Here is a 26,400-nt window from a genome sequence, read left to right as displayed (position 1 = left end):
TATTGCTGGCGTTGTTGTTGATTTCTTTTTAATTTGAAATAAACTTTTAAGCAGTTTTCAGAGTCAGGTCAGCCCTGATATGCATTATGGATGTGTAACAATTCTCTCCAATGATAAAGTCACTTGGCTGGGAGTGCCCAATAGGGCAGGAAGGGACTTCCAGCCCAGGTCCCCATCAGGCTTCGACTTGGACTCCCATCAGCCTCTCCTGGCCGATCTGATCCCAGAAGTTCCTCCAGAAGACTCCGTGCTGCAAGGATGGGCTCAGATGCCAGAATGTTCTCTGTGCCATGTCTACTGCGAGCATCACAAGCCGATGTGTACTGTTGGTCCCGGGGGATGGAAGTGTCTTCTGATGGCCTCGTGTGTGTGTGCGTGTGTGTGTGTGTGTGTCTGCTGGTTCCCTCTGGTTTGAGTGTGTGTTTGTGTGCACGGATGGATGCCAGGTGTGTGTCCATCAACCCCGACATTCCCGTCCAGGAAAGCGTCATCACACAGAGCAGCGTTGAACTCTTTCGGACGGGCCTGGCGCTGGACCCGGGGCCTAGGTGGGCCCTGCAGTCGTGAATGGCCTGGCTGTGCCCGGCTGCTGCTGCTGCCCCTTGCGTCTCCGAGAGCCAGCGCCCGTCTCCTTGCTGTCCTTCCTGGCCAGGTTCCTGTGGGTGTTCTCACGTCGGCCCTGGCCTCCCTTCCTCCTCTTCTGCCCTGTAATGACCCCATCGGTGGGAAGAATCAGCAGGTGTACCGGGAGCACGCGGGCCTCTTTTGGGCCAAGGCCCAAAGAGGGGGTGGCGAGGAGGCTGGGGCGAGGCAGGAAGGAGGCCTGGAGACTGGGTCACCTCGAGGCCACCTCTGAGCAGCAGCCACTTCAGAGGACCACGCGGCATGGGTACCGTGCAGCCTGGGGACCGAGACAGTTCTCAAGAACCTTTCCACCCTCCACTTCTCAAGGCACATCAGATGTTCTCTTCATCACGCCTCCCTCAGACCCAGGATCCTGGAGGGCCAACAGCCCTTCCCAGGCACTCCGTGCAGCTCTCAGAACAGCCCCCAGCGTCCCCGACTGTGTACCTCTGGGGCTGGTGCTCACAGCCAAGTGCAGGCTGGGCGACCTTGGTTGAGTCACTGCACCTCTCTGAGACCCTGTGCCTCTTCCTAGCACCCCATCTGACCTCCACAGGCCCTTCAAGCATGAACCCCTACAGCTCAGAGGAAATGAGGAGACCGGAAGGAGGGTGGCCTCACATGCTTCCGGCTCCCATTGCACAGGGTTCCGGGGGCACCGTTCCCTGCCAGTTGGACAGCCCTGGGTCTTGTCCTGGGGCCATCTCAGAGACAAGTGGCCCTCTGTGCCTGGTTCTGAGCCCCAATCCCAGGGAGGCAGTGGCTGCAGCTCACCCTCAGGACACGGCGTCCTTCGCACTGTGCACCTCCGGGCTTCCTTGGTGTCGGAGCAGGCGGTGTGGTCCCCTGCAGGGGCGTGGAGCACCCTGCGCGTCCGCTCCTCGGAGCCCCTCCGGAAGCCACAGAGCTTCTTCTTCTTGGAGCATGGCCCCCACGGCGACCACTCGCTCATTTCACATTGTGCTGGCCGCAAGAGAGGGAAGGGGGAAGAAGAGGAGCAGGGGGGTCAGCAATGCTTCCAAGCCCACAGTCCCCCCAGGGAGCCTCTAGGACCAGAAGGGCCTCAGAGAAACCACAGAAGCCACGAGACGGCCTTTCTGCCCTCTCCCAGGCCGCACTCCCTTGGCTGCAGCCCCAGCCAGCCCTCCTCTGGGGGTGCCTGGGCCCTCTGCCCCCAGCGCCCACGGAAGCTCACCAGGACTGCCGCACTCCAGGGTGCCATTGGAAGCTGTGGAGCCCTCGGGACAGGCCGGATAGCAGCGGCCCTTGTGCAGGTACAAGCCCTCCCGACACTTGGTGCAGAAGTTGTGGCTGAAGCAGGCCTCGCAGTGTTCGATCTTGCATTCTGCGGAGAGGACCAGATTGGGGCCTCCAGCCCAGCCTGCAACGCACATTTCCCTCAGCCCCGGCCCCAGTGCCTTCCCCCCTCCCCAACATGCAGGGCAAGGCCTTGGCCTAGAAGTGTCAGGGAAGGGAGAGGAAGGACAAGGGCAGGACAGGGGAGAAGAGGCTGAAGTGGCCTCTCTGGGGACTGCTGGGGCTCTTGCCACTGCTAGCCACCCCTGGTCTGAACCTGGTCTCAGGCCCTTGGACTCAGGCAGAGACCCAGGAAGGCTGGTTTCAGAGGAGAAGTTGGGGGAGGAGTGGTCAGCATCTCAAGCTTCCCAGGGGCCAGCCTGCTCCCAGTGGGACAGAGGGACAGAATGGTCCCTAGGGAGCAGTTGTGTGGCCTCCTCTGCCCTGCCTTGGCTGGCACCAACAACCTCCTAAACTCTGGGTCTCCCCCTGCCCAGGACAGAGAGTCTGCTGGGAGGAGGGGGAGCAATCTCAGGGCAAATTCCTCTCCATATGCAGGGCCTGGTTCCAGGAACCACTTTAGTTGGGCTCCTGGGGCCCTCCCTGCTTCCCTCCTGCCAGTTCTCTCCTCCAAGGAAACAGGGGAGGGTGGGTTGCCCAGGGCTTGGCAGGAAGCTTCCAGGGTCTTTCACAACCTCTCCCTTCGCTGATGGTGGGTGGGGCTGACTTCCCCCCATCTCTGGCACCTGAAGCCTAAGCTGCCAGTTCCCCAGGAGCTGGCACAGCCAGGAACTCCTTGCCCCAAACACCCCGGGGACCAAAAGGACAGGTGCCAGGGTCCTACTTCCATCCCCCAAGTTCCCCTCCCCCACCGCCACCCTCCTCTGTAGCCTGAGCACAGGAGCAGCTCCCTCGCTTCCTCCCATTTTCCCTCCTTGACTGATTCCTGGGTTTGGTTGTCAGTAAAATAAGAACAGAAAGGAGGACAACAGCAGCCACCATTTACTGAGTGCCAGCCACTAACATGCGCGTCTCATGACAACTAATACTCCCACATTAAAGACGAGGCATTGAGAGGCTGAGACATGGGCGCAGTCATGCGAAGAACAAGTAACAGAGTCAAGATCAGAACCCCATCGGCTAATCTGGGGCCATTCATTTCCCTTCCAGAGATCAGCTATGAAACAGGGAGCCCATCCATTTGGTCCTGACACCTCCAGAGGTTGTCATGAGGGCTCAACTGATCCGAGATCTGGAAATGCATCCAAGACCTTGAACAGATGGGAGGGCACTGGCACTGTGCACCTGCGTGCACTCACTGCATGGCCCCCACGATGTCACGGCTGCAGCTACAGAGATGGGAAGAAGACAGGGGCCACATGTGACTTGGAGCATGTGGAGCTACAGCTGGTACAGAGAAGCAGAGCCAGAAGTCCTTGGGGCGGGGTGGGGAGAAGAGGCTGGAAGAGCAGTCTGAGTGTACTTGGACTTCCCTGTGGTCAGTGTGGAGCCAACAGTGGCTTTTCAGTGGAAGTGTGATGGAATGGGCTGTGTCCTGGCTGCAGCACGAAGGACAGACTGAGAAGAACCAGATGAGGGCTGGAGACGAGGAGCAAGGCTCCAGCAATGGTCCAGGAGAGGTGCTGGGGGCCTGGGCAAGACCCTGGCGGGGAGCAGGGAAAGGAGGTGGAGCAGGCAGGACGTGGTGATTGAGTGGATGTGGGTGGGACAATTGACAGGTTGGCTGCAGGTCTGTGGCATACCAGGCTAGGAATGACCCAAGCAATGCAGGGGGTGCAGGGAGAGCAGGGGCAAGATGAGGTTCTGAAGTTTTGGGGACATAGAGTTGCAAGTGTGGGGAGATGTCTGGCCAGCAGCTGGAAATGTGGCTTAGGAGTGTCCTCTCCTCTCTTCAGGGTCACTTCTACCCTCTCCCCAGCCACCAGTTGTTCAAAGCCCCCACACCCAGTACAGCGTCTCTGGCACGTGCACCCCCCAAGGGAGCACCCACACTCACTGATGCACTTGTTCATGTCGGGGTTGCGGGCGTCGAAGTATCCAGGCGGGCAGGACGGCAAGCAGACGCCCACCTGGCGGATGTCACTCCTCTCCAGCAGGATGAACAGCTTGGGCGAGCACTTGAGACAGCCGTTGACCTCAGAGCAGAGCTCGCAGCCTTTGGCGCAGGCCTGGCTCCCCTCGGCACTGACTGCAAGGGTGGAGCGAGGGTGAAAAAGCGGCTGCAGGAGTGACCCTTGTCCCCCCAACCCCGTGCCCCCGACTCCCAGGAGGAGGGAAGTCAGGAGATGGGAGTCTCTGTCTACAGAAAGAACGTGCTTCTTAGAAAGCCCCGGCCAGCCTGGCAGCTCTCTGCAGGCTACTTTGCACGAGTTCCCAGAATCCTTTCTCAGGGCCTGGAGCAAGGGCATCCATGGATGCCAGAGGCCTCCCTAGCTCCAGGCACAACACAAGCTCGCCCCTGCCCCCACCTCTGTTTGCTCCACCGTCCCTCCCTGGGCTTGAGCCCGACTCTCCCCAGAGTAAAAGGAATGGAGCCCCAGGTATGGACGGAGGATTTTTTTTAACCTTGAGAACATCTTGAGACAACTGTGATATGACTTAAACTGCCTGAAAAAAGGACCACCTGCCCAGAGCCAGGAAGACAACTGGAGCAGCCCACGTCCAGAGCGGTGGTCTCATCCAGGAGGTTTGCACTCCCCAGGGGACATTTGGCCAAGTTTGATTGTCACAGCTGGGGTGGCGGTGGCGGAGGGCTTGCTGCTGGCATCAAGGGAGTAGAGGCCAGAGTTGCTGGACACCTGACAACGCAGGAGGCATGACCAGGAACTGTTTGATCCAACATGCCAATGGCGCCGGGGTTGAGGGAGCCTGGCTTAGACCCACCCTTTGGGACAGTGTGACCTTCCGTCCCTTGGATTTTGTATGTCATTCACTAGTTACCGGCAGTCACCAAGTGCCACCCACCGGCCAAGCCACCGTGAGTGCTGGGGATGGGGAGGCAAAGAAACCCAACAGGAGAGGCGCTGGTTCTTCCACTGGGCCTGCAAACAGGAAAAGGCTGACGGCCCCAGGCGGAGGTGCGCCCAAAATGCAGAGAGGGAAAGGATCCACCAGCGAGGTGCCAGTGGGGCCAACTCCTGAAGAATTAATGGAGCTTTGTCTGCAGGAAGTAGAGGAAAGGGCTTTGGTAGAGGCAGGACCACGGAGGCATAGAACTACCCACAGGAAAATGGCAGATAATGCTCGGTGGAGGTGGGAAGGGGCGCGCCAGCAGGGAGCAGCAACGTAACTTCGCTTTTTAGCACACTAGGGAAAGAGAAGTCGGCCTTGTAGTGGCCGTTCCCTCTGAGTGCTCCCCAGAGCACCATTCCTCCAAGCGTTAACAGGAGGGTGCAAGATCCTCCTGCAGCCTGTCAGACCTGGAACCAGGGGAGCAGACAAATCTGGACAGGATCCTTGGGGACAAGGCTTCTTGCAACCTTGTCACACTCCTACACAAGTGACCCTCGAAAACAGGGACAGAGTGGGCTCCATTTCCCCAACAGGCTCGCCACAGAGCCCTTGTTGGGCAGAGTTTTTCTTGGAACCTTTTCAGAGCTGGTTGGTCGACAGGGAACCCTGGGAAAATGTTAAGGAGAGGTGAGAGTGGTCCAAGGAACCGAGTGGAAAGGTTCCTCAGGCAACCAGGGCACAGACCCGAGACCCAAGAACCACCTGCAAGGAAGCTGACGCAGCTTCCAGGTCACAACGGTGAGACAGACTTAACAAGGCTGTGCAGTGAAGGGGAGGAAAGGACAGATTTGAGGCATGCTCAGGGAATACAACTGGTAGGCAATTAAGGCTAACAGGCAGGGAGAGGCGTGCAGTAGCCCAGGAGCCCAGGTGTCCGGCCAGGGTGTGAACCATGGGGCCAGACAATGAAGGAGGCCCATGGGAAGAGAAGAGAGTGAAGAAGGAAAGACAGTAGCTACGAGCCGCTTAGGAGACCCAGGCAGCAAGGAGCTGTTGATGTGGGCTGGAGACAGGGAGCTGGGAAAGTCAGGAGCAAGGCGATAGGAGATGGCGCAGTGTGGCAGACCCACAGTGCAAGTAGACGTCAGTCTGAGCCTGGGCAAAACCCGGAATCCTGTTGCCTCCCTTCCCCACCCGAGGAAAGGGCTGATACAGGGGCCACTCTGGATGGCTGCTGAGAGGGCACTTCCAAAGGTTCATGGGGAAACGAAATGGAAACATCCGTTTATTTTTGGTGCAAGAAAATCCCTGAAATTCGTGCACAGTTTTTGCATAACATGCACTTTCCACAAACATTCTGAAGACCCCTTGTATGCATGGATTTCAAACTTTTTGGCACCAATATAAGTTTTTCTAGTAATTTCATTCTCCACGGACTTTTTTGAAGTCCCCTGGTTGCCCCAAGATGCTTCCTGGTTTCTAACAACAGGCGGGGAAGAGCTAGGAAGTCGAGGGGAAGAAAGAGGAAGAGAAAAACAAAGACAGCAATCATCATCACCACACAATGATAATGAGGACAGCAGCTTATCACCAAATGTTGAGCCCTTGTTCTCAGAGCTTGGTAAATATTAACTCATTTAGTCCTTACAACAACCCCTGAGGAAGGAACTCTTACTATTATTAATCCTCATTTTTATAGATGAAATGGAGAGGTTAAATTATTTGAACAAGATTTCTCAGCCAGCTTGGGTAGCAGGCAGAGGGAACAAAGTATACTTTGATGCCAGGACTGTTCCCCCCACCCACCCCAGTACCAAAATCTGCCAACGCACGAATCAACTAACATGGTGTGGGCATACAACCTACAGACACCTGCTCGTATATCTTAAGTTATCTCTAGATGACTTCTTTTTCTTTTTAAGATTTATGTATTTACTTGAAAGACAGAGTTACAAAGAGAGGCAGAGACAGAGAGAGGTCTTCCATCTGCTGGTTCACTCCCCAAAGGCTGCAATGAGGCTGAAGCCAGGAGCCAGGAGCTTGATCCAGTTCTCCCATGTGGGTGCAGGGGCCCAAGTGCTCAGGTCGTTTTCCTCTGGTTTCCCAGCAGATTAGCAGGGAGCTGGATGAGAAGTGAAGTAGCCAGGTCTCGAACTGGCGTCCATATGGGGTGCTGCCTACACTGCAGTCAGTGGCTTGACCCACTGCACCACAGCACCAGCCCTCTAGGGGACTTCTAAAACCTAATGCAGTGTAAATGCTATGGAAATCATTGTTATACTGCATTGTTAATAAATGCTATGGAAATCATTGTTATACTGTATTGTTAAGAATTCTGTGGAAATCATTGTTATACTGCATTGTTAATAAATGCTGTGGAAATCATTGTTATACTGTATTGTTAATAGTTCTGTGGAAATCATTGTTATACTGTATTGTTTATAAATGCTGTAGAAATCATAGTTATACTGCATTGTTAATAAGTGCTATGGAAATCATTGTTATACTGTTTTGCTCAGGGCATGAGGACTAGAAAATAAAGGTCTATACATGCTTAGGACAGGCACAATTGTTTTTCTAAGTATTTTTGATCCACAATTAGTTGACTCCAGGGATGGGGAACCCAGAGATATAGAGAGTCGACAGCACAGAAAAGCCAGAGTGATGATAACAGTAGGTGGCATGACCACTGAGAGTACAGACAGACTGATCAATTAATTTCTACTTTCTTCTTCTCTTTTTTTTTTATTTTCTAAATATTTATTTATCTGAAAGAGCTACAAAGAGGCAGAGGCAGAGAGACAGAGATCCTTCGTCCTCTGGCCCATCCCCTCCCCCAAATGGCCAAAATGGCCAGAGCTGGGTGGATCTGAAGCCAGGAGGCAGGAGCCTTCTCCAGGTTCCTGATGTGGGCGCAGGGACCCAGGCACCTGGGCCATCTTTTACTGCCCTCCCAGGCCATAGCAGAGAGTTAGATCAGAAGTAGAGCAGCCAGGACATGAACTTGTGCCCATATGGGATGCTGGCACAACAGGCAGTGGCCCCACCCACTATGCCTCAGTGCCGGTCCCACTTTTCTCATCTTTTACATTTTATTTGAAAGCCAGACAGACAGAAAGAGAGAGATGGGAACAGAGAGATCTTCCATTGACTGGATCATTCCTCAAACTCCCACAACAGCTGGCGCTGGACCAGGCTGAAGCCCAGAGCCAGGGATCTATGCACGTCTCCCCCATGAGCGGCAGGGACCCAAGCACTTGAGCCATCACTCACTGCCTCCCAGGGTGGGCATTAGCAGGAAACTGAGTCAGAAGTGGAGTAGCTGGGACTCAAACCAGGCACTCCGATATGCGACCGACGTCAGTGTCCTAAGCAGCAACTTAACAGCTGTGCCAAACACCACTCCTTGATTAAAAAAATACACAATTTATTTGTAGAGAGTCAATGTTAATTAGAGTCAATGTTACTATTTAATTAACCAGTACGTTTTTTATGTTACTACAGTTCTTGTTGGTTTCCTCATTATCTGAGCACAAATCGCAGTGCAGCTGCTGGAGGGGGCGGGCTTAGGATGATTTTTCAACCTTGGGCCTTCATGTGATTGGGCTGTGCTACGGATGAATATGTCACTGTGGATTTTAGGTGGCACTTCCACTCCAAGGCTGTGACATCCTCTAGTACTCACTGCTCTTACTTAATTTATCGTCGGAATGAACGCTTCCTCTCGGGCTTCCCGCCCCGGGTCCTCTTAGCAGCCCGCAGCAGCTCCACGGTCCTACCCCTTCCTGCCTTTCTTCCCTGTCACCTTTGCGAGGGACAGATTTGCAAAAGGCCTCCTCAGTTTGCCTCTGTCCACCTCCCTTTCAACCAGCAAGAAATCCCAGGGGCATTTGTCTTCAGTGGTCAGTAACACACTCGGGGGTCAGCATGGCAGGGGTGTGGAGTGAGTGGCCAGATGTGCAGCTGGAGAGGGACGCAGGGGCCAGATGTGCACAGGTGTTGAGCTCACTTAAAGGAGTTCAGACTGTGTCCTAAAGAAAGGGTTAAAACAGCAGACACGGCCGGCGCCGCGGCTCACTAGGCTAATCCTCCGCCTAGCGGCGCCGGCACACCAGGTTCTAGTCCCGGTTGGGGCGCCGGATTCTGTCACGGTTGCTCCTCTTCCAGGCCAGCTCTCTGCTGTGGCCAGGGAGTGCAGTGGAGGATGGCCCAGGTGCTTGGGCCCTGCACCCCATGGGAGACCAGGAGAAGCTCCTGGCTCCTGCCATCGGATCAGCGTGGTGCGCCGGCCGCAGCGCGCCGGCCGCGGCGGCCATTGGAGGGTGAACCAACGGCAAAGGAAGACCTTTCTCTCTGTCTCTCTCTCACTGTCCACTCTGCCTGTCAAAAAAAAAAAAAAAAAAAAAAAAAAAAAAAAAAAAACAGCAGACACAGTCAGGATCCCAAGGGTAGCAAGATCACTCCTGTAGAAGGGAGAATGACTGTGAGGTGGGCAAAAGTGGGGGCAAGGTTTCCAGGTTAGCCCTCCAGGGGGCAAGAGCTGAGGCTGGACCAAGAGGAGGGAAAGCTAGTGAGGCAGCCGAATCCACAGGAACAGGTGATGGGGAAGTTGGGGGAGGCTCAGAGCAAAGCACAAGTCAAGGTGACTGGGAGGTGCTGGCTTGAATAAAGGGAGCTGAGAGGGGTACAGGAGGGGGGCAGGGCAGGTGGGAGACGAAGGTGTAGGTGGGAGGCACACGTTGGGTGTGTGGTTCCCATGAGGCCTCCAGAAGGTGCCCATGCCGCAGCAGGACACGTGGGTTTGGAACTCAAGAGAAACATTTTGGCTGGAGATTGAAACATGGAGTCTTCCTCAGGGCAACAGTCATCCGCGGCACGGAGATCCATGGATGGCCCACGGATGGCCTGCAGTGTGAGAAGAGGGGGGCAGAGAAAGAAGTGGCAACGTGGAGCCTGAGAAGGAGCCCAGAGACAGGCAGGGGCCACAGAAAAGCACCCGGGAAGCCAAGAGCAGTAAGAGGGAGGCTCCAGCCAGCCAAACGCTGCCGCGATGCCAGAATCAACCAGCAGCACACGGGCTGTCACCCACCCTGGTGAGCAGAGTTTCAGGGGCCGGAGGGCAGAGAGCAGAGAGCTCGGGGATCACCGGTCTGTGTAAGCTGTCACAGGTGGCTAAACCCATGGCAGCAGAAGGGCAGCCCCAGGCAGAAGCTGTGCTGGTGAGAGGAGGCTGAGGCGGGGGCAACACCTGCCTTGAACAGAGAAGCAGAGGGAGAGAGGGGCTGGGGCAAGAAGCAGATGAGGAGTCCTTGGAGAGGTGGGAGGATACCCAGAAAGGGCTGATGGACAAGGGAGAGGTCTCTGGGAACCAGGGCTGGGAGGAGACCAAGGCTGGCTGACCTGGACGCAAACCTACAGGACTCGACCATTAGCAGTCATTGATTGGGTGACCTTGAGAAGGGCAGTTTATGTGGAGGAGGGGTCGGATGGAAGCCAAACCACAGTGGGCTGAGGAGTGAGTGGAAAGGATGAAGTTGGAGGAGAAGCCAGAGGAGGGATATAGAAAGGAGGGGAGAGCCGACGGGGGTGGGGGTGGGACGGCAAGGCTCAGGGGCAGTCAGCGCTGTGGTGCAGTGGGTTAAAGCCCTGGCCTGGAGCATCCCATATGGGCGCCAGTTCTAGTCCTGGCTGCTCCTCTTCCAATCCAGCTCTCTGCTATGGCCTGGGAAGGCAGTGGGTGGAGGATGGCCCAGGTCCTTGGGCCCCTGCACCCACATGGGAGACCAGGAAGAAGTTCCTGGCTCCTGGCTTCAAATTGGCGCAGCTCCAGCCAGTGTGACCATCTGGGGAGTGAGCCAGTGGATGGAAGACCTCTCTCTCTGTCTCTACCTCTCTAACTCTCTTTCAAATAAATAAAATAAATCTTTACAAAAAAAAAAAAAAGGCTTGGGGTAGTAACAAGCCAAGACCTGAGGATCCAAGACTCTGGCCACAGCACAGAGCATGTAGGGGGCGTGGTGGAGAGAGGACGGTTGAGTGTGGGGTGGAGGAGCAAATCTCCCCACTAACAACAGAGGGACTAGGGTAACACCAACTGATTGCATAGTTCAAAATAATTAGTAGAGCATATTTTAAGTCTTACTCACACAAAGACATGATAAATGTTTGAGGTGATGGATATCCCAATTATGCTTCTCTGATCATTACACGTCGTACACGAGTGCTGCAGTGGTACCCTGTACCTCATAAATACGTACGTCGTATCTCGATTAAACATTTTAGAAACAAGGGCAGGTGTGTGGTCTAGTGTCCCGCATCGAAGTGCCTAGGTTCAAGTCCTGGCTCTGCCCCCAATTCCATCTTCCTGCCAAAGTGCACCCTGGGAAGAGGCGGTGGGGGTGGCTCAGGTAGTGGAATCCCAGCCAGCCGTGTGGAAGGCCTGGATTGAGTTCTCAGCTCCTGGCTTTGACCCAGCCTAGCCCAGGCCACTGTGGGCATTTGGGAAATGAACCCCAGGATGGGAGCTCTCTCTATCTCTTTGCCTCTCGAAAACATAAAGAAAAATGTCTATTAAAGAAAAACTTTGGGGTTCAGTGTTGTGGCGTAGCAGGTTAATCTGCCAACTGTGGTGCTGGCACCCCATATATATACAAAATGCTGGTTTGAGTCCTGACTGTTCTGCTTCTGATCCAGCTCCCTGCTAATGCACCTGTTAAGGCAGCAGAAAATGGCCCAAGTACTTGGGTCCCTGTCACCCACGTGGGAGACCCTGATGCAAGGTCTCTCTCTCTTTCTCAGCAAAAACAAAACAAAACAACAACAAAAACCACCCACACTTTAAAAAGTCCATCAAGAAGTGAGAGAAGCTGAGCTGGTTATACACGGGTGAGTCGTGGAGGGCACAGACACACACACCCCTACCCCAGCAAGCTGGGGAGAGGCCAGCACGCAGGAGGACCAGCCTGTGCAAAAGCTCCGGGCATCCGTGGGATGGAGCACAGCATAGGCCTTGCTGCATTGGAGAGGCAGGGTGGGTGTGGCCAGCCAGAAAGCTCCCTCCCGGGAGGGCACCTGCTGTCAGGGCGGCCTGCTCCGGGAGGGTACCTACTGTCAGGGTGACCTGCTCAGGACGCAGGGGAGGAGGCTGAGGGAATTCTGTGAAGGGGAAGGGGCTCAGGAGGGGAAAGAGCCTGCCTCCCCGTGCGCTCCAACCCTCCGCACCCCTGCACAGCTCTGCCGTCCCCAGTGCACTGCCCTGACCCAGCGAGGCACGGCTGTGCCCTCCTCAGCCTCCTTCATCCTTGTGCAAAACCCTTTCAAGTCGCTAAGCTGAGACGCAGCCTGGCCCCAGGGTGGCCCAGCCCCTGCCCCTCCCTGAGGAATGGCCTTTGGTCCACACTCCCCAGAGGCTATACTGCTCCCAGGTCCCAACTTTCACAAACCAGAACTCTGACAGCAGCACGTTTTTCCAGCCGACAGCTCCCAGACACCTGCAGAACACACACCAGCGCCTTATCTGGCCTGACGACCCCACCCACCTCCTCGCTCCACACTGTCCCTGAGCTACATGGAGGATTTTTGTTTCTCTGGACACATCGAACGCCTTCACATGTATGGGTCTTTTCTCAAGTTGCCCTTCTTCTTCTTCTTCTTTTTAATGCTTTATTTATTTTGAAGGCAGAATCACACACACACACACACACACACACACACACACATACTGAGAGAGAGAGAGCGAGCGAGCGAGTGAGCGAGTGAGCTGGGACAGGCCAAAGACCGGAGCCAGGAACTCCATCCTAGTCTCCTACATGGGTGACAGGTGACTCAAGTCCTTGAGCCATCATCCACTCCTTCCCAGCTGGATTAGAAGCATTGTAGCTGGAACTTGAACCAGCACTCTGATTCAGGTTGCTGGCGTTCCAAGAGACCGCTTAACCCATGGCGCCCACAAAACCTGCCCACAAGTTGGCCTTCCTGCCTGGACTCCTCTCTGCCTGCTCCTGAGCCTGACTGACTCCTTCAAGACTGAGAACTAAAATCACCTTCTCCAGGAAGCCCTCCCTGATCCCACCTCCTTGGGAAGTCTGGGGGAGTATTTATCTCTGTTCCTGAACCCTCAGAGCTTGAATCCATCATGGCAAACATCACTCCATATTGTTATTAACGGCTATGTCTTTGTCTCCACCAGAGAGGGCAGAGACCATCTTATTCCTGGATGGGAGCCCAGTGAAGGGGTGAAGCCCCTTCCCTTCTCCCGCTGAACAGGGCTGCCCAGGGGTTGCACGGTCTGGGATACAGCAAGAGAGCAGCTCAAGGTAGGGGTGGTGAGAGTATTCACTCAAGCGTGGGAGGGGGGCTGGTTAGGAAGAGTTAGACCGGGTCAGTGGGGGAGGGGTGGAGAGAACGCCTCCTGACCCAGAGAAGGGATGACCTGGGTTGGTGGTGGAGTCTGGCCTAGGAGGACCTAGATTCGGAGAGAGACCCGTGTTCCACTGGCCAGGATGGGGGAGAGAGGATAGGGCCAGAGGAAGGGGCACAGGAACTTCCAGGAGGTTCCCATCTCGACTTGCGGTTTTCTCGCCCAGGGTCATCTGCTGCCCGTTCTTCCAGCCGCCGGCCTGGCCCCGTGGGAAGACCCGGGACTGCAGCTCAGCTGTGGGCTTGCACCTTTGCTTGCTCTCACCTGGGCCAAACAGCCTTTCAAAGGAGCCCGTTTACCGCTAACCTCAGGTCCCCTTCCCCCACCTGGACTGCAGCTGGAACAGGTGCTCCCTGGACTAAAAACCCCCAGGGGCTCCAGGTCACCTGCAGCTCAAGGTAGGTCAAGTCCAAACTCCTCCGCAGGGCAAGAGCTGACCGCGGTCTGAGCTGCGCCCACTGCGGCAGCCGCACCCTGTCCCCGGGAGCCTGCCTTCAGCCCTAGGCGGCTCAAGGTGCTCTATCCTAGTGGGGCCTGGGGCTTGACTTTGAGCAGCAGAACCCTGCTTTCTGGCGGAAAAGCTCCCCAGTATGCAAAACCGCCAGGAGCACAGCTGCTCCAGCCCTGGGGGCTCTCCAGAGCTCCACTCCGCTCCTAGCTGTACCCCTCACTTCCTGGACACACACGCTGTGCCTGCTCCGGGACCCCCGGCTTCCTGCATGCGCAGTCGTCACGACACGGGGGTGAACTGGCACCTCCCCCCTAGTGTGGGCTCCTCAACATTCAGCTCTGCCCTCCAGAGGCAGAATCTGCAGATTCGGGGAACATTCGCTGAACGACCCCAAGAATGAATGGGATTCAGGGAGGGAAGAGGGACCCTAAGGATGGTGGTGTTGGTGGGAAACGGACGCTCTGGATGGAGGAGGGGAGGTGAGGAGGGGCAACTCCAGCTCTTGGGCAGTCAGGGCTCAGGGAAGACAAGGGGCAGGACCGCGCAGGCACCCAGGAAGCGGATAGAAGGGGCTGGGTAAGGGGAGTACTCGGGAGTGCGATGGGGCGGGAAGGAGGTGTCGGGAGGTGCAGGGACTCCAGGTGGGAAAAGGCAGTCACAAATGCCAGCGAGAAGCCAGGGGCTCAAGGAGGGGATGGGTCCTGCGTGAGTAAGGAGGAGGGGGGGGGGGAGGAGGAGGAGGAGGAGGAGGAGGAGGAGGAGGAGGGTGTCCTGGCCGGGGTAGTCACAGCTCATGGCCAAAGAGGAGTTCTTTGCTCAGCTTCTCTCCCTCAGTGCAGGGAGGCCTCCAGTGGGACACGGAGATCAGACATTCCTGACCAAGGCTCAGGTCTCCCCGTGGTGTCCCGCCAGTGCCACTGAGGTGCAGCTGTGGGCTGTCAGTCATGGCTCCGGGGCGGCCCGACACCGCAAGCCCACGGCTGCCCCCAGGTTGCCCAGGGCCCTTCCTTGCTGTCAGGAGGCCCCGGCAGCACGCACAGTATCCTGGTCTTCCCTCTTTTCTCCCCCCCTCCCTGGGAAACCCTGGGACAAAATGGCCCACAAGCTGTTTATTTTTATGCATTTTACAAAGGTTGTTAACAATACATCGATATGGCATCAGCACTTGGCCCAGTGGTTAAGACACGAGTTAACAGGCCTGTGTTCCACACTAGAGTACCTGAGTTCAACCCGAAGTACCTGCTCTCAGCTGACTCCAGCACTCCTGCTAACGTAGACCCCGGGCAGCAGTAGGTTGTGGCTCAGTTCTTGGGTCCCTGCCACTCATGTGAGAGACCTGGATTGAGCTCCAACCTCCTGGCTTTGAACCCTGGCCATGGCAGGCATTTGGAAAGTGAACCAGTGGAGGGGAACACACACACACACACACACACACACACACTGTCTCTCTCTATCTCTCTCTCTCCAATTAATTATATCTACTAGTATTAATATCTAATTCTATGTAATCCTTACTCTAGTCCTACGCAGGAATACAGTATACATTTCAGCTTTAGGACGGTGATTATTGTGAACAAGGCCTGCCTCACCGCACTCTCACATCTCCCTGAGCCCCTACACATCTGGGGCTCTGGCTGCACCCTTGAGGCCTCCCCTACACCTCCAACACCCTTGACTCTCACCATCAGGGGCGTCTGTCCCCTGCTTTGCTTTGTAATAACAGCTGGTTTATGCATTGCTAAGGCTACTCAAGGTGGCTGTACCAAAAGTGGGCGTAGTTCCCTCTGTCTCTCAAGCAAAAAATAATACATAGACATTTTTTAAATGGCTGTGAGGGGGCCGGCCTTGTGACACAGTGGACTAAGCCACCGTCTGCAAGGCCAGCATCCCATGCCGTATTGATGGTTCAAGTCCTGGCTACTCCTGATCCAGCCTCCTGCCAATACACCTGGGAAAGCAGAGGAAGGTGGCCCAAGCACCTACGTGGGAGATCTAGATGGAGTTCCAGGCTCCTGGCGTGGGCCTGACCCAGCCCCTGCTGTTGTGGCTATTTGAGGGGTGAACCAGTGGATGGAAGATCTCTTTCTCTCTCTCGCTCTCTCCCTTCCTCTCTCTCTCTGTCACTCTGCCTTACAAATAAATAAAATCTTAAAAAAACAAATTGGAACACACACATCTCATCAGGGAGTGGTTGGGTTTGACTTGTTGGGTTTGAGTCCCTGTTCCACTCCCAGTTCCAGCTTCTGCAGACCCTGGGAGGCAGCAGGTGATGGCTGGCGGGGGGTGACTGGAGTGTTGGGTCCCTTGCCATCCACCTGGGAGACCCAGACTGAGCTCCAGGCCTCTGGCTTCGACCTGGCCCAGCCCCAATCATCAAGGGCCTTTGGGAAGTGAACCAGCAGGAAACAGCTCTCTCTGCTCTCTGCCCCTCAAATAAATAAACATGTTTTTAAAGGGGGCGTTAGAAAGTCGACTGCATTGGCCATTGCTAGGACCAGGCCCTCTGCAATAGCCAGTACTTCCTTTTCAGTTCCACAGACTTGAACCCGGGCCTTAGGTCCCCAGGCTAGGTGGGGGTGTGGCGCCTGTGAGTGTGAACAGAGCCGCTCGAGTGTGCTCCCTGAGTGTGAGCGGCTCCTCTCCTTTCGGAAGCAGAGGGGACTAACTGTGGCTGCTACACCGCGCCTGGCCCGGGGCGTCCCAAACACTGCCTCCCCCCCCCCCCCCCGCCCCGGCAGAAGAGGATGGAGGGAAATCATGGCCAATGGAACCGAGCTGTCTCTAATTGTTTGTTAAGCTCGGGATTTTCAGCTTCACCAGTTCTCTGAGCTCCTCTCCCTGGGCTGAGTCCTGGCCTTGGCCACTCCCTCAGAGACCCAACAAAACTCCAAGCGGCCTGTCAGACTCCAGGGGCCGGCCTCAGGCTGAAGGGAAAAGCAAAGCAGGACACAGTAGGCTAGACTTGGGGAGGACTTCCAGCCTCTGGGGGGGATGTCCAGAGAGAGAGACCCTCCCCTACCCCGCTCCCTCCCGGAGGCCACGCCCACACAGAACGGCCCTATCTCTGTCAGTGTCCAGCAGCAGCTGAAGATGCCCAGCCAGGAGGCCATGGGAGCGGGGGCAGGGGTAGGGCGGGTCTATCTTGAACTCTATCAAGCTCTGCTTTGAAGAAAGCTGCCGTGCCCTTCCCACACTGTGTGTCCACAGGCCACTTTCTCCCCTGTCTTAGCACCCACCGGGGACCACGGGACCACAACAGGATCTTGTTTGCCTTTACAAACCGCGAGAATCCTTTATCCAGTGATAGCTTCCATGCAAGCCCATGACGGGAAGCACAGAAAAGCAAAGCCCCCCTGGTCTGCAGAGCAGGAGGCCAGACCCCTGCCTGCCTGCCTCCTTGCTGCTCCCCGAATCCCCACCCCCCATCATGGTTTAAAAGCCGACAAGAGATAACACCCCCACCCCCCAGCCCACTGCTCCTGCCCCGTCCGTCAGAGCAGAGGAAGCTCTGTTACCCATGGCCAAGACGTGGTCTTCCAGGCCCAAGGGGCTGAGGGCTGCACTTCAGTTCCCACTAAAAGAAAGGGGCCTTGAACTCCGGGGACAGCGAGGAGACAACCCAGCACGCACACGGCGGGGCGGGGGTGGGGGCATCTCCATGGATACCACACAAAGCTGGTGTTATGTCAAAGGGCATAATCCCCAAAGGCGTAATCCACGCACTGGATCCTCCCAAGACAGGGCTTCATCTAGGAAACCTTCTACCGGAGGAAAACAAAGTGAGTAATGGATAGAGTGGGTAATCGCAACTAATTAATCCACCCACTGGATAATACACAACCAGAATAATCCGCTGCGTAATCTACAAAGCTGTAAGAGACAAAGTAGAAGCCAGTGGCGGTCATGTCAATGAAACTGCCCGAGCCCCCGCATCCCCAGGTGGCCCCCTCCCACTGCCAAGGCCAGCTGTGGCCCAGCCCACTCTGGTACTTACTCCGTCTCTGCCTCTTCCCCCTGATCCCCCGGCTGCCGGCAGCAAGGTGCACCCAGCTCAGAGTCAGGGCCACCACACACAGTCCAAGCCGCATAGTCACTCGCCAGCTCCAGGCCCCTGGGAGGAGGGCTGGTGTCTGGGGATGGCGCAGGGCTCTTGCTAACGCCTCCGGGGCTGGGTCAGCAGCAGGAGGCCCAGGCCTGGGCCGGAGCCCAAATCCACCATAATCTCAGCTGGAGACAGAGAGGGTGTGGGGAGCCCAATTCTCCATCAGCCCAAGGGAGGTTCTCCAAAGCAGTGCTCCTCAGGGGGGCACCTCCGGGTGTCACATGCGCAATGGTGTATCTGTCCCTTCAGCAAGCAGCACTCCACAAACCAACCTGTCGGGGGGGAAAGAGAGAAGGGTTACTTCCGTGGTTTTAGGAGGGTCCCAGCCTGGGCCTTCTACCTTCCCACGAGGTCCCCTACCCAGGCCACTAGAATTCAGAGTGTCTGAATAGTACAGTTACCCACCTGGCACCTCTGGAGAAGAGACCTGCTCCTCTTGCTGTCCTACAGAACTCCCGACCCCTAAGCTGGGACCAGGGCCTGCTGCCCCAGTGGCTGGACTATTGTGGTCGCTCAAACCAAAACTGTGGCTCACGGGTGAGTCTCAATCCTGGGAACCGGCCAGCCCCACCCCTGCCTAATAGTGGCCAGCTCCAACTGGAAGTCCTCCTTTACGTCTACCCTACAGCCCTGCTGCTGCAGTAAGACCCTGTCTCTTGAAGAGGAGCTCTCTCTGCCCTTCCTGAGTGACCCCACAGCTGGCTGGTCCCGGTGCTGAGTCACCCACGCGCCTTTCACCTGGGCCGGAGCTAGCACAGTGGCCCCCGCGAGCCGGCACGCTGTACAGCCCTCTGGGCTTGGTGGGAGAAAAGGAAGTAAGGCTTCCCTCCAGCCACAGAAACTCTGACACAGCAGGCCCGGCGGGCCTGGCCTTTGTGAGAGGATAAAAGAGGCAGCAGTGCCCGCCCTGGCCAGAGGCAGAGAGAATGGGGATAATCCCCAGCGCAGAGAGCCGGGTCTCTGCACCCGCTGGCCGGGGTGATGGGGGCAGGGGAGCCGGCCCCTCCCCTGATGAGATGTGTCTGGGAAGTCGGACATCTGAGCCCCGGAGCCCACCTGGGAGTGAGGACAGGAACCCTGCTTCCCTCTCGAGGATCCCACGCTCCCGCTCGGACGCTTGTACCACGCAGGCTGCCCACATGGTGCCCCGCACACCTAGGCACGCCCACACAGGGACGTGGAGGGCCCCGGCAGGGGCGGCGGGGGGAGCGCCATCCTCCCTGGTCCGATGCATCTGGACTTCAGTGTCCTCGTCCATAAAATGGGAACGCGGGTGACTGTTTCACAGGCTTGCTCTGCGAGCCAGCTGAGCCTGGGCTCAGTCATGAGAAATCCGAGACTGTGAAGGTGTCCGTCCCCCACACCCCTACGCCCCCCGCCACCCCCTTGCGGTGCAGGGAGGCCCCCAGAGAGCCCACCTGCAGAGGAGATAAATCATTATCCCCCAGGGGAGTTCGGTACCTCCCTCCTTGGCCTCTCCCGCTGGCTTTGAAGGCCAGACACACTCAAGTGGTTAAGCTGCCTGTGAGAAGTGTTTATACAAGGCTGACGGGTCCCACCTGGTGCTGTGGTGGGAGCCAGCAGAGATGCCCCCAGCTACCCCCAAATGCCCCGTCAGCTGCCAACTCCTACACGCCCCTCTGGGCCTCCCTCCGTGACCTGCCAAAGCCTCCCCAACCTCCCCAGCCCCCACTGTGCACTTCCACCGTTCACAAATTGCAAATGTGCAGCTGGGATCTTCAGCGCCCAGGACCCCATCTCAGAGGCTGGCCATATGGAGTGATGGCGTGAGTGTCACATTGCCCGGATTTGAATGTTGGCTCTGCTACAGTGTAGCTGTGCTGCCTTGAGTTAGTTGCTTAGCTGGTCTGAGCCTGTTTTCCTTTTCTGCAAGGGGGTGGCTGCTTTAGCATGGCTCAAGTGAGTGGATACCAGAAATAGCTTACAGTGGTGCTGGGCACACAGTGAGGACTCAGTAACACTCGCTAGATTTTTTTTTTTTTTATAGCCAAGGCTTCCTTTGGTGGCTACATTCCGGTGGTCAGGTAAAAAGCAGTATAAACATCTGTATCATCTGGATAGTAACCTTCCTAGTAGTGAGCGCTGTGGTGCAGTTTCCATATTTGCATTTCTCTTTATGGCTGATTGCCTTGGCACCAAAGCGATCACTCGCAGTGTTCGGATTGATCTTTAACTGCGGCCTTTGTCAGCCGGAGCTGAGCCCTTCCCTTTGACAGACACCAGGGAAGACGGCAGCAGGCAAACTCGGTGCGAAGCCCCGAGCCTCTGAGGCTGTGGTCTCACTGTGCGGTCGGTGTCCCTGGGGACCTCGGGACAGTTCTCCTGCGCATCTCTGCACTCTTCGTGCCTGCCCTGTGTGGGGTCGGGCGGGCGCATCAAGGGTAGTGCCCGGCAAACCTCCCCTTCCTCCACCTTCCTCCCGCCCCCTCCGACTCCTTCTCCACCCTTCCAGGGTCTAACTAACTCCCCAGCCGGCCCTTGCCACACTCACCCAGCGACGGTCTTTTGGCCCACTCCCACGTGAAGCCACGATCCTGGCAACCAGGAGGAGGGTCCAACTGTGAGTTTCACTGGACCAAGTGACACTGACCTCCCTCAGCTCTGGGATGGGAGGAGTTTCAAGCACTTTTTTGAAAGAGAAAAACAAACAAACATATAACTAGACTCAACCCCGCTCGCACGGGGGCTGAGCTGATCTCTTTCAGGGGTGCAAGCAATGGATTGAGCAAAGGCAAACGGCAAGGCAGATGTCCCACGTAAAGGGCACCTGTGCTGTTCAACTCCAGCTGACCGTGGACAGGCAGAAACGACGGCTCGGTGTTGCCAGACCTTCCGATTTTTTTTTTTTTTTAAAGGGAAGCTGGACCTTCAGAATCTTATGTGAACTCTGAGTTGAAACACTGGACGGGTCTCAGACAAGAAACCCTGTGGCACCAAGTCCCAGAGGGGCGCAGGTCCCTGCCTTAGAGGCTCCGCCTCTCTCCAGCTCGCCCCCCCCCCCTGCCCCCAACAGCCTGGTGCACACATGGGGATGCAACAAGGGCAGAGAGAGGAGATCGGAGCTGATGACTTCCCCTGAAGCAGATCTGCCGCGTGTCTGTTACAGGTCCTCCGTCTGATTTCCTCGGGCGTGGGGCTCTATGGCACACACAGGTCCTATCACCCTCCTGGACAGAAATGGACGGAGGCCTTGGCCTTGGTGGGGAAGGAAGGGCGTCTCTGCCAGGGAGAGCTGAGGGACCCACACCTGGTGCCTGCCCCCACCTGCCACGCTGGAGGAGGAAATGACTCTGCTTTATAGAGGAAGAAACCTGGAGGGAGAAGGGAAAGGCCCGGGACCTACAGACTTGGTGAGCAGCACCTCTCCCAGGCCTGGTGTCCGGAGCACTGGGCAAGGCGCCGCCAGCTCTGCCACCCAGGGCACCAGCAGGCTTTGGAAACGGACCACCCAAGGGGGTAGAGGAGCTGGGACAGAGACAGAGCTGGGGCGGGAGACAGAAGAAAGAGGCTGGAGGAGCCAGGCGGTCCCGGGAAGGGAGGAGGCTTTTTGGACAGGGGGACACAGCCTTGGGGGGGGGGGGCAGGATTTGCAGAGGGCGGGGACGCAGTAGCAGCAGAGGGCTGTGATAGCTTTCACCTTCTTGCCTACAACAGTATCAGGATAAATTGGTACTCTGTCAGGGGCCGGATACAGACCCAAAAATGTAAACTATCCTGATAATTTCTCATCAGCTCTCCCGGCCCGGCTGCGGGCTGCAGAGTTTTGGCCGCGGAGCAGGCTGGCGGGCGGGGGGCGGGACCAAGCACTTGCCTGCCCGACCTGTCGGGATTAGCCTGTCGGCCAGAGCCGAGCCAGGTGCTCGGGCTGTCCTTCCCGCCCCCAAAAGCCAGGGCAGGGGAGAGAGGCTCCCTCACACCCCCCACCCATCGCCGCCCGGAGCGCGAGCGCGCACATTCACCCGCCCCCCTCACTGCCCTGGACAGGCTCCAACAGGTGCGGAGGCGAGACAGACCCGACGTCTCCGCAGCTGCGCCCCGAAAATCCAAGGGAGCTCCCCAAGGCCGAGGGTCGGTTCCAAAGCAGGGCTCCTGCCCCTGACACTCGCACCCAGAGCGCGTCCCTGCTCCTACCGGCGCTCTGCGTCTCCCCAGCCAAAACGCACAGCCCGGCCCTCAGTGCCCGGCTCCGCAGACCAGGGAGCCACCTCGCTTGGGCACGCAGGCCGCCACGTCGGATCCGGCCAGGGCTGCGGGACTCGGGTGGGGGTCGCCAGGGGCTGTGGGAATGCGAGGCAAAGAGCAGGAACCCCAGGAGCTTCTGGATTGGGGGTGGGGTCGCGAGATGGGCTGGCCGGCCCGGGGAGCTGGGACTATGGGTGAGGATGATCATCCCAGGGCTGCCAGGTTGAGGGGAGCCCTAGGCAGCAGCGGGGAGAGGGCAGCCCCCTGGCTTGAGGGGTGATGGGGCCGGCGGGATTTCCTGGTGGGGCCCTCCCGGCTCGCTGACCCCTCGCTGTCTGACCCCGGTACCCAGCGAACCCGGGCCCCCGACGGGAGGGCCCGCGGCGGCCCAAGTCCTGGAAGAAAGGGACGCCGGAGAGGAGGAGGTCGGGGCGGCAAGGGGCGGGGGGTAACTCACCTCGGCGCAGCCAGCCGCGGCGTGGGCAGGCCCGGGAGGGGCGAGGGCGCGGCCCGCTCAGTCGCCCGCCGCAGGACGGTCCTGGGCGCCCGGCTCGCCTGCGCTCCGCCCGCCTGCCCGATCCCAAATTGCTCAATCTGCGGGCGGCTCACGCCCTCCGGGGCCGGCGCCCCACCCGGCGCATCGGCCCTCTGGGGCGGCTCGGGCGGCCCTGACTCCCCGCAGCCCACGAGCGCACAGCCGCAGCCCGGCGGCCGCCGCGGCTCTCCGCCCTGCGCTCGCGCTCTGCTTCGCGCCTCCACTCGGCCCGAGCTCCCGGCCCGGAGAGGGGCCAGTCCTCCGCTCGCACGAGGGAGGGAATCCCCCCACCCCTTCGCGGTCCCACCCCCGAGCCGGCCCCCCTGCCTGGGATCCGCAAGAAAAAACGGACTGGAGCGCCGGGCCCCGGACTCCGCAGCCCCCTCCCGCACGCCCCGGCCCGACTCTGGCGCGCTCAGCTCGGGGCGCGGGGCTGGCTCCGGACCTGGCACGCACCCTCCAGCCCCTCCCCGTGCCCTGCACCCTGGGGATTCCACGCAGCCAGAGCACCGGCGGCAGCTCCACGCATCTTGGGGGTCAGAGCAGGGCCTCGGATGCCCGCAAAACCTGTTTCCCCATCAGGAACTTGGAAAGTAGTTAAGGGGCAGGCCACAAAGACCCTTGTCCTGACCACAACCTTCTCCCCTTCAGGGTCAAATCTGCAGAGCATCTTGCGGGTTCAGAAGCAATTCCAAGCTGGGCACCCAGGTGAGGCCACATTCATGGGCATCTGGGACAGAGTGAAACCTAGATTTGAATCCCTGCGGCTGCTCACCGGCTGTGCGGCTGTGCCTGAGTTACTTAACCTCTCTGAGCCTCAGAGGTCTCATCTGTTTGGAGGGCTTGGTGGCAGGAAGGCATCCGTGCCCTGTTATTAGCAGGAACTCCATAAATGTTTGCCGACTGCCTTGAAGGGCAGCGAACACCTGCGGTACCCCAGACGAAGTTGAAGTCACGCCCGAGGAGGGAGGATGGGAGACTCCCTTTGCAGGGTGGCACACAGCTGTTCCCCAGTTTCACGTGGGCTGAAGGAAACGAGGCACAAACTGTAGCATGTGTGGCTCAGGCTGGAGCAGAGAAGACGTGCCGATGGGGAGAGGGAGGGCACGAGTAAGCGGGACAGGCGGTCTGCTTCTGCTTCATCGGAGAGGAGAAGCTCTGACTCCTGAGCCAAGGGCACAGGGTCGTTCCCAATGCCAGGCATGAGCGGGAGAAGGGGAGATGGATGGAGGGACCCCCGGAAGAGCGACAGTGGAAAGCTGGAGAAAGCAGACCCACTGGGTCCCCAGTGCCCAGCATCTGCGCCCAGGCAGCCAGAGCATTGACAAGTTTGCAGGGGGCAAACCACCGTTTCCGAGTTGGTCCAGGGGCCCCCTCCAATCCCCTCTCAAGCCCTCCTCTCTCCCCTCTGCCCTGAGCCTTCCCTGCCTCTAACCAGCCCTTGGCTCTGCTCTGCGCCTAATCAAACAGCCCCAAACGCCGAAAACGCAATGTTTATTTTATTTTATTTTTTTACACACTTGCATAACTCCCTGACAAACCACGCCAGGCGTTGGACTTTTTGTTTGGTTTTATTTTGTTGCATTTAGGGGGAAAAAAAAAGAGCGAGAGAGAAGAGAAGAGAAGAAATAACACAAACCACCCCAGCCCTAGGAGCTGTCTTGGGCCAGGCAGTGGGCTCGGGTTTCCTGCCTGAGGACGAGTCTGTGGGAGTCGGGGGCCTCCCTGCTGGGCTCAGGAATGAGTGAGAAAGGGAAGCAAGCCACCTGGGTCAGAGGACACAGTGAATTAGAACCATGCGACCAGAACCGGCCAATGACAAAGAGCATTTCGTGTGCACCTAATATATGCCGAGCACCGTGCTCTACTGAGATACCCTGTGATGTTTGCAGCCATTTCCATCCCCGCCCTCTCCCCACCCCCAACCCCGGTCCTCTCTTTCTCTTTCTTTTCTAAAGGTGAATGCTGAGAGGTCAAGTAAATAGCTCAGTGACACAGACCTGGAAGCAGCCAGATCCGTGCAGGCTGTGCCAAACGCCTCGCAGTTCCCAGAGGCGGCTGTGTTGTCTGAAGTGCGAACTGCTGGTGATGCTGCCGGGAAATGTCTTTTCCCTGACCCATCTCCTCTCGTCTTCAAAACGCCTGTGTGAACGTCGTCCTGGCCACCTTGCAGCCCGGCCCCCAGACTTTGTGCAGACGTGTGCGGCACTCACGGTTGGCCTGGGCTGGTCTCTTCCACAGCACGGAGCAGCGGCCCCGTCTGGTTCATCCTATGGTCCCAGCACCGTGGGCACACTCTGGTGAATGAAGGTCACAGCTGCACCTTTTGTGGGTCCATCAGGCTCAGGCCGATGATGACACAGAGCATCCCCGTCCACCAGGGCCAAGGTCATCCTTCTCATCTGAGGCCCAGGCCGGGGCAGCAGTAGCCCCTGGAGACGGACAGTGCTGCTCCTTCTTCATGTCATCCTTTACCAAGTGACGACTCTTTGCCTGCATCATCACTGGTTCACGACGCTTTCAGCTGTCAGCAATAGAAGACCACTTCAGAGCAGCCTAGGCAACACAGTGATTTATTTTCTTATATATAAGAAGGACTGATATAAGAATGAACCAGTAGCTCAACACCCACAACAGAAATAAAGTTCTGGGGCCGGTGTTGTGGCACAGCGGGCAAAGCCACCCCCTATGACACCAGCATCCCATGTGAGTGCCAGTTCAAGCCCCAGCTGCTCTACTTCCAATCCAACTCCCTGGGAATGCACCTGGGAAAGCAGCAGAAGACGGCCCAAGCACTTGGGCCCTTGTACCCATAAGGGAGACTCAGATGGAGTTCCAGGCTCCTGGCTTCGACTTGCCCCAGCCCCAGCCATTATGGCCATCTGAGGAGTAAACCAGCAGATGGAAAATCTCTCTCGGTCTCTCTCTCTCTCTCTATCTCTGCCTCTGCTTCTCTGTAGCTCTGCCTTTTAAAAAAGATCAATCTGGGACGGCGCCGCGGCTCAATAGGCTAATCCTCCGCCTTGTGGCGCCAGCACACCAGGTTCTAGTCCCAGTCGGGGCGCCGGATTCTGTCCCGGTTGCCCCTCTTCCAGGCCAGCTCTCTGCTGTGGCCCGGGAGTGCAGTGGAGGATGGCCCAGGTGCTTGGGCCCTGCACCCCATGGGAGACCAGGAGAAGCACCTGGATCCTGCCATTGAATCAGCGGTGCGCCGGCCGCAGCGCGCCGGCCACGGCGGCCATTGGAGGGTGAACCAACGGCAAAGGAAGACCTTTCTCTCTGTCTCTCTCTCACTGTCCACTCTACCTGTCACAAAAAAAAAAAAAAAAAAAAAAAAAAAAAAAAAAAAAAAACCAAAAACCACAATCTGCTGGCTCACTTCCCAGATGGCCACAATGGCCAGGGCTGGGCCATGCCAGAGTCAGGAGCTTCTTCCAGGTCTCCCATGTGGGTGCAGGGGCCCAAGCAGTTGGGCCATCTTCACTGCTTTCCCAGGCACATTAGCAGGAAGGTGCATCAGAAGTGGAGCAGCCGGGACATGAAGGGGAGGCTGGCGTTGCAGGTGGCGACTTCATCCGCTACGCCATGACTTTGACCCCTGTTTTCTCATTCTTGCCATCTTTGATGTGTTGGCTGCTGTCCTCGTGAATACAAGATGGCTGTAGCAGCTCCAGACACCACATCTTCACCTACCAGTCCAGCAACAAGTCCAGCTGTCTATTTTTAAAACAGATAATAGGATTACATATTTATCAACAAACCAATCACAGACAAAAAGGATGATTAATTAATTTAGA

General features: G+C 57.3%; 1 protein-coding gene and 1 long non-coding RNA gene across 4 annotated transcripts; one reads left to right on the top strand and one right to left on the bottom strand.

The window, feature by feature from the left end:
* On the bottom strand, window positions 1-22,875 carry RSPO1 (R-spondin 1). 3 transcript variants are annotated; one of them, XM_089299119.1, is made up of 7 exons: window positions 22,526-22,875; window positions 20,378-20,511; window positions 17,758-18,137; window positions 3,938-4,129; window positions 1,820-2,005; window positions 1,399-1,587; window positions 1-705 (listed from the first exon to the last, which is right to left on the bottom strand). In XM_089299119.1, the coding sequence occupies exons 3-7, from the start codon at window positions 17,849-17,851 to the stop codon at window positions 545-547; spliced, it is 822 nt and encodes a 273-aa protein (XP_089155245.1). In that variant the 5' UTR covers window positions 17,852-18,137; window positions 20,378-20,511; window positions 22,526-22,875; the 3' UTR covers window positions 1-544. The 3 variants fall into 3 exon arrangements, with proteins under 3 accessions (XP_089155245.1, XP_002720703.1, XP_089155244.1); XM_002720657.5 differs by having other exon boundaries at window positions 1,820-1,969; window positions 22,526-22,872; XM_089299118.1 differs by lacking the exons at window positions 17,758-18,137; window positions 20,378-20,511; window positions 22,526-22,875 and adding an exon at window positions 13,325-13,599.
* On the top strand, window positions 21,062-26,400 carry LOC149125749 (uncharacterized). The gene is made up of 3 exons (XR_016210190.1): window positions 21,062-21,236; window positions 23,255-23,311; window positions 24,562-26,400. It is a non-coding gene; the product is annotated as an uncharacterized LOC149125749 (long non-coding RNA).

Source organism: Oryctolagus cuniculus, chromosome 7 (genome assembly GCF_051225735.1).
Source record: "Oryctolagus cuniculus isolate XC-2025 breed Fujian yellow rabbit chromosome 7, ASM5122573v1, whole genome shotgun sequence".
Taxonomy (NCBI): Eukaryota; Metazoa; Chordata; class Mammalia; order Lagomorpha; family Leporidae; genus Oryctolagus; species Oryctolagus cuniculus.
This window is presented reverse-complemented; position numbering and strand designations above follow the sequence as displayed.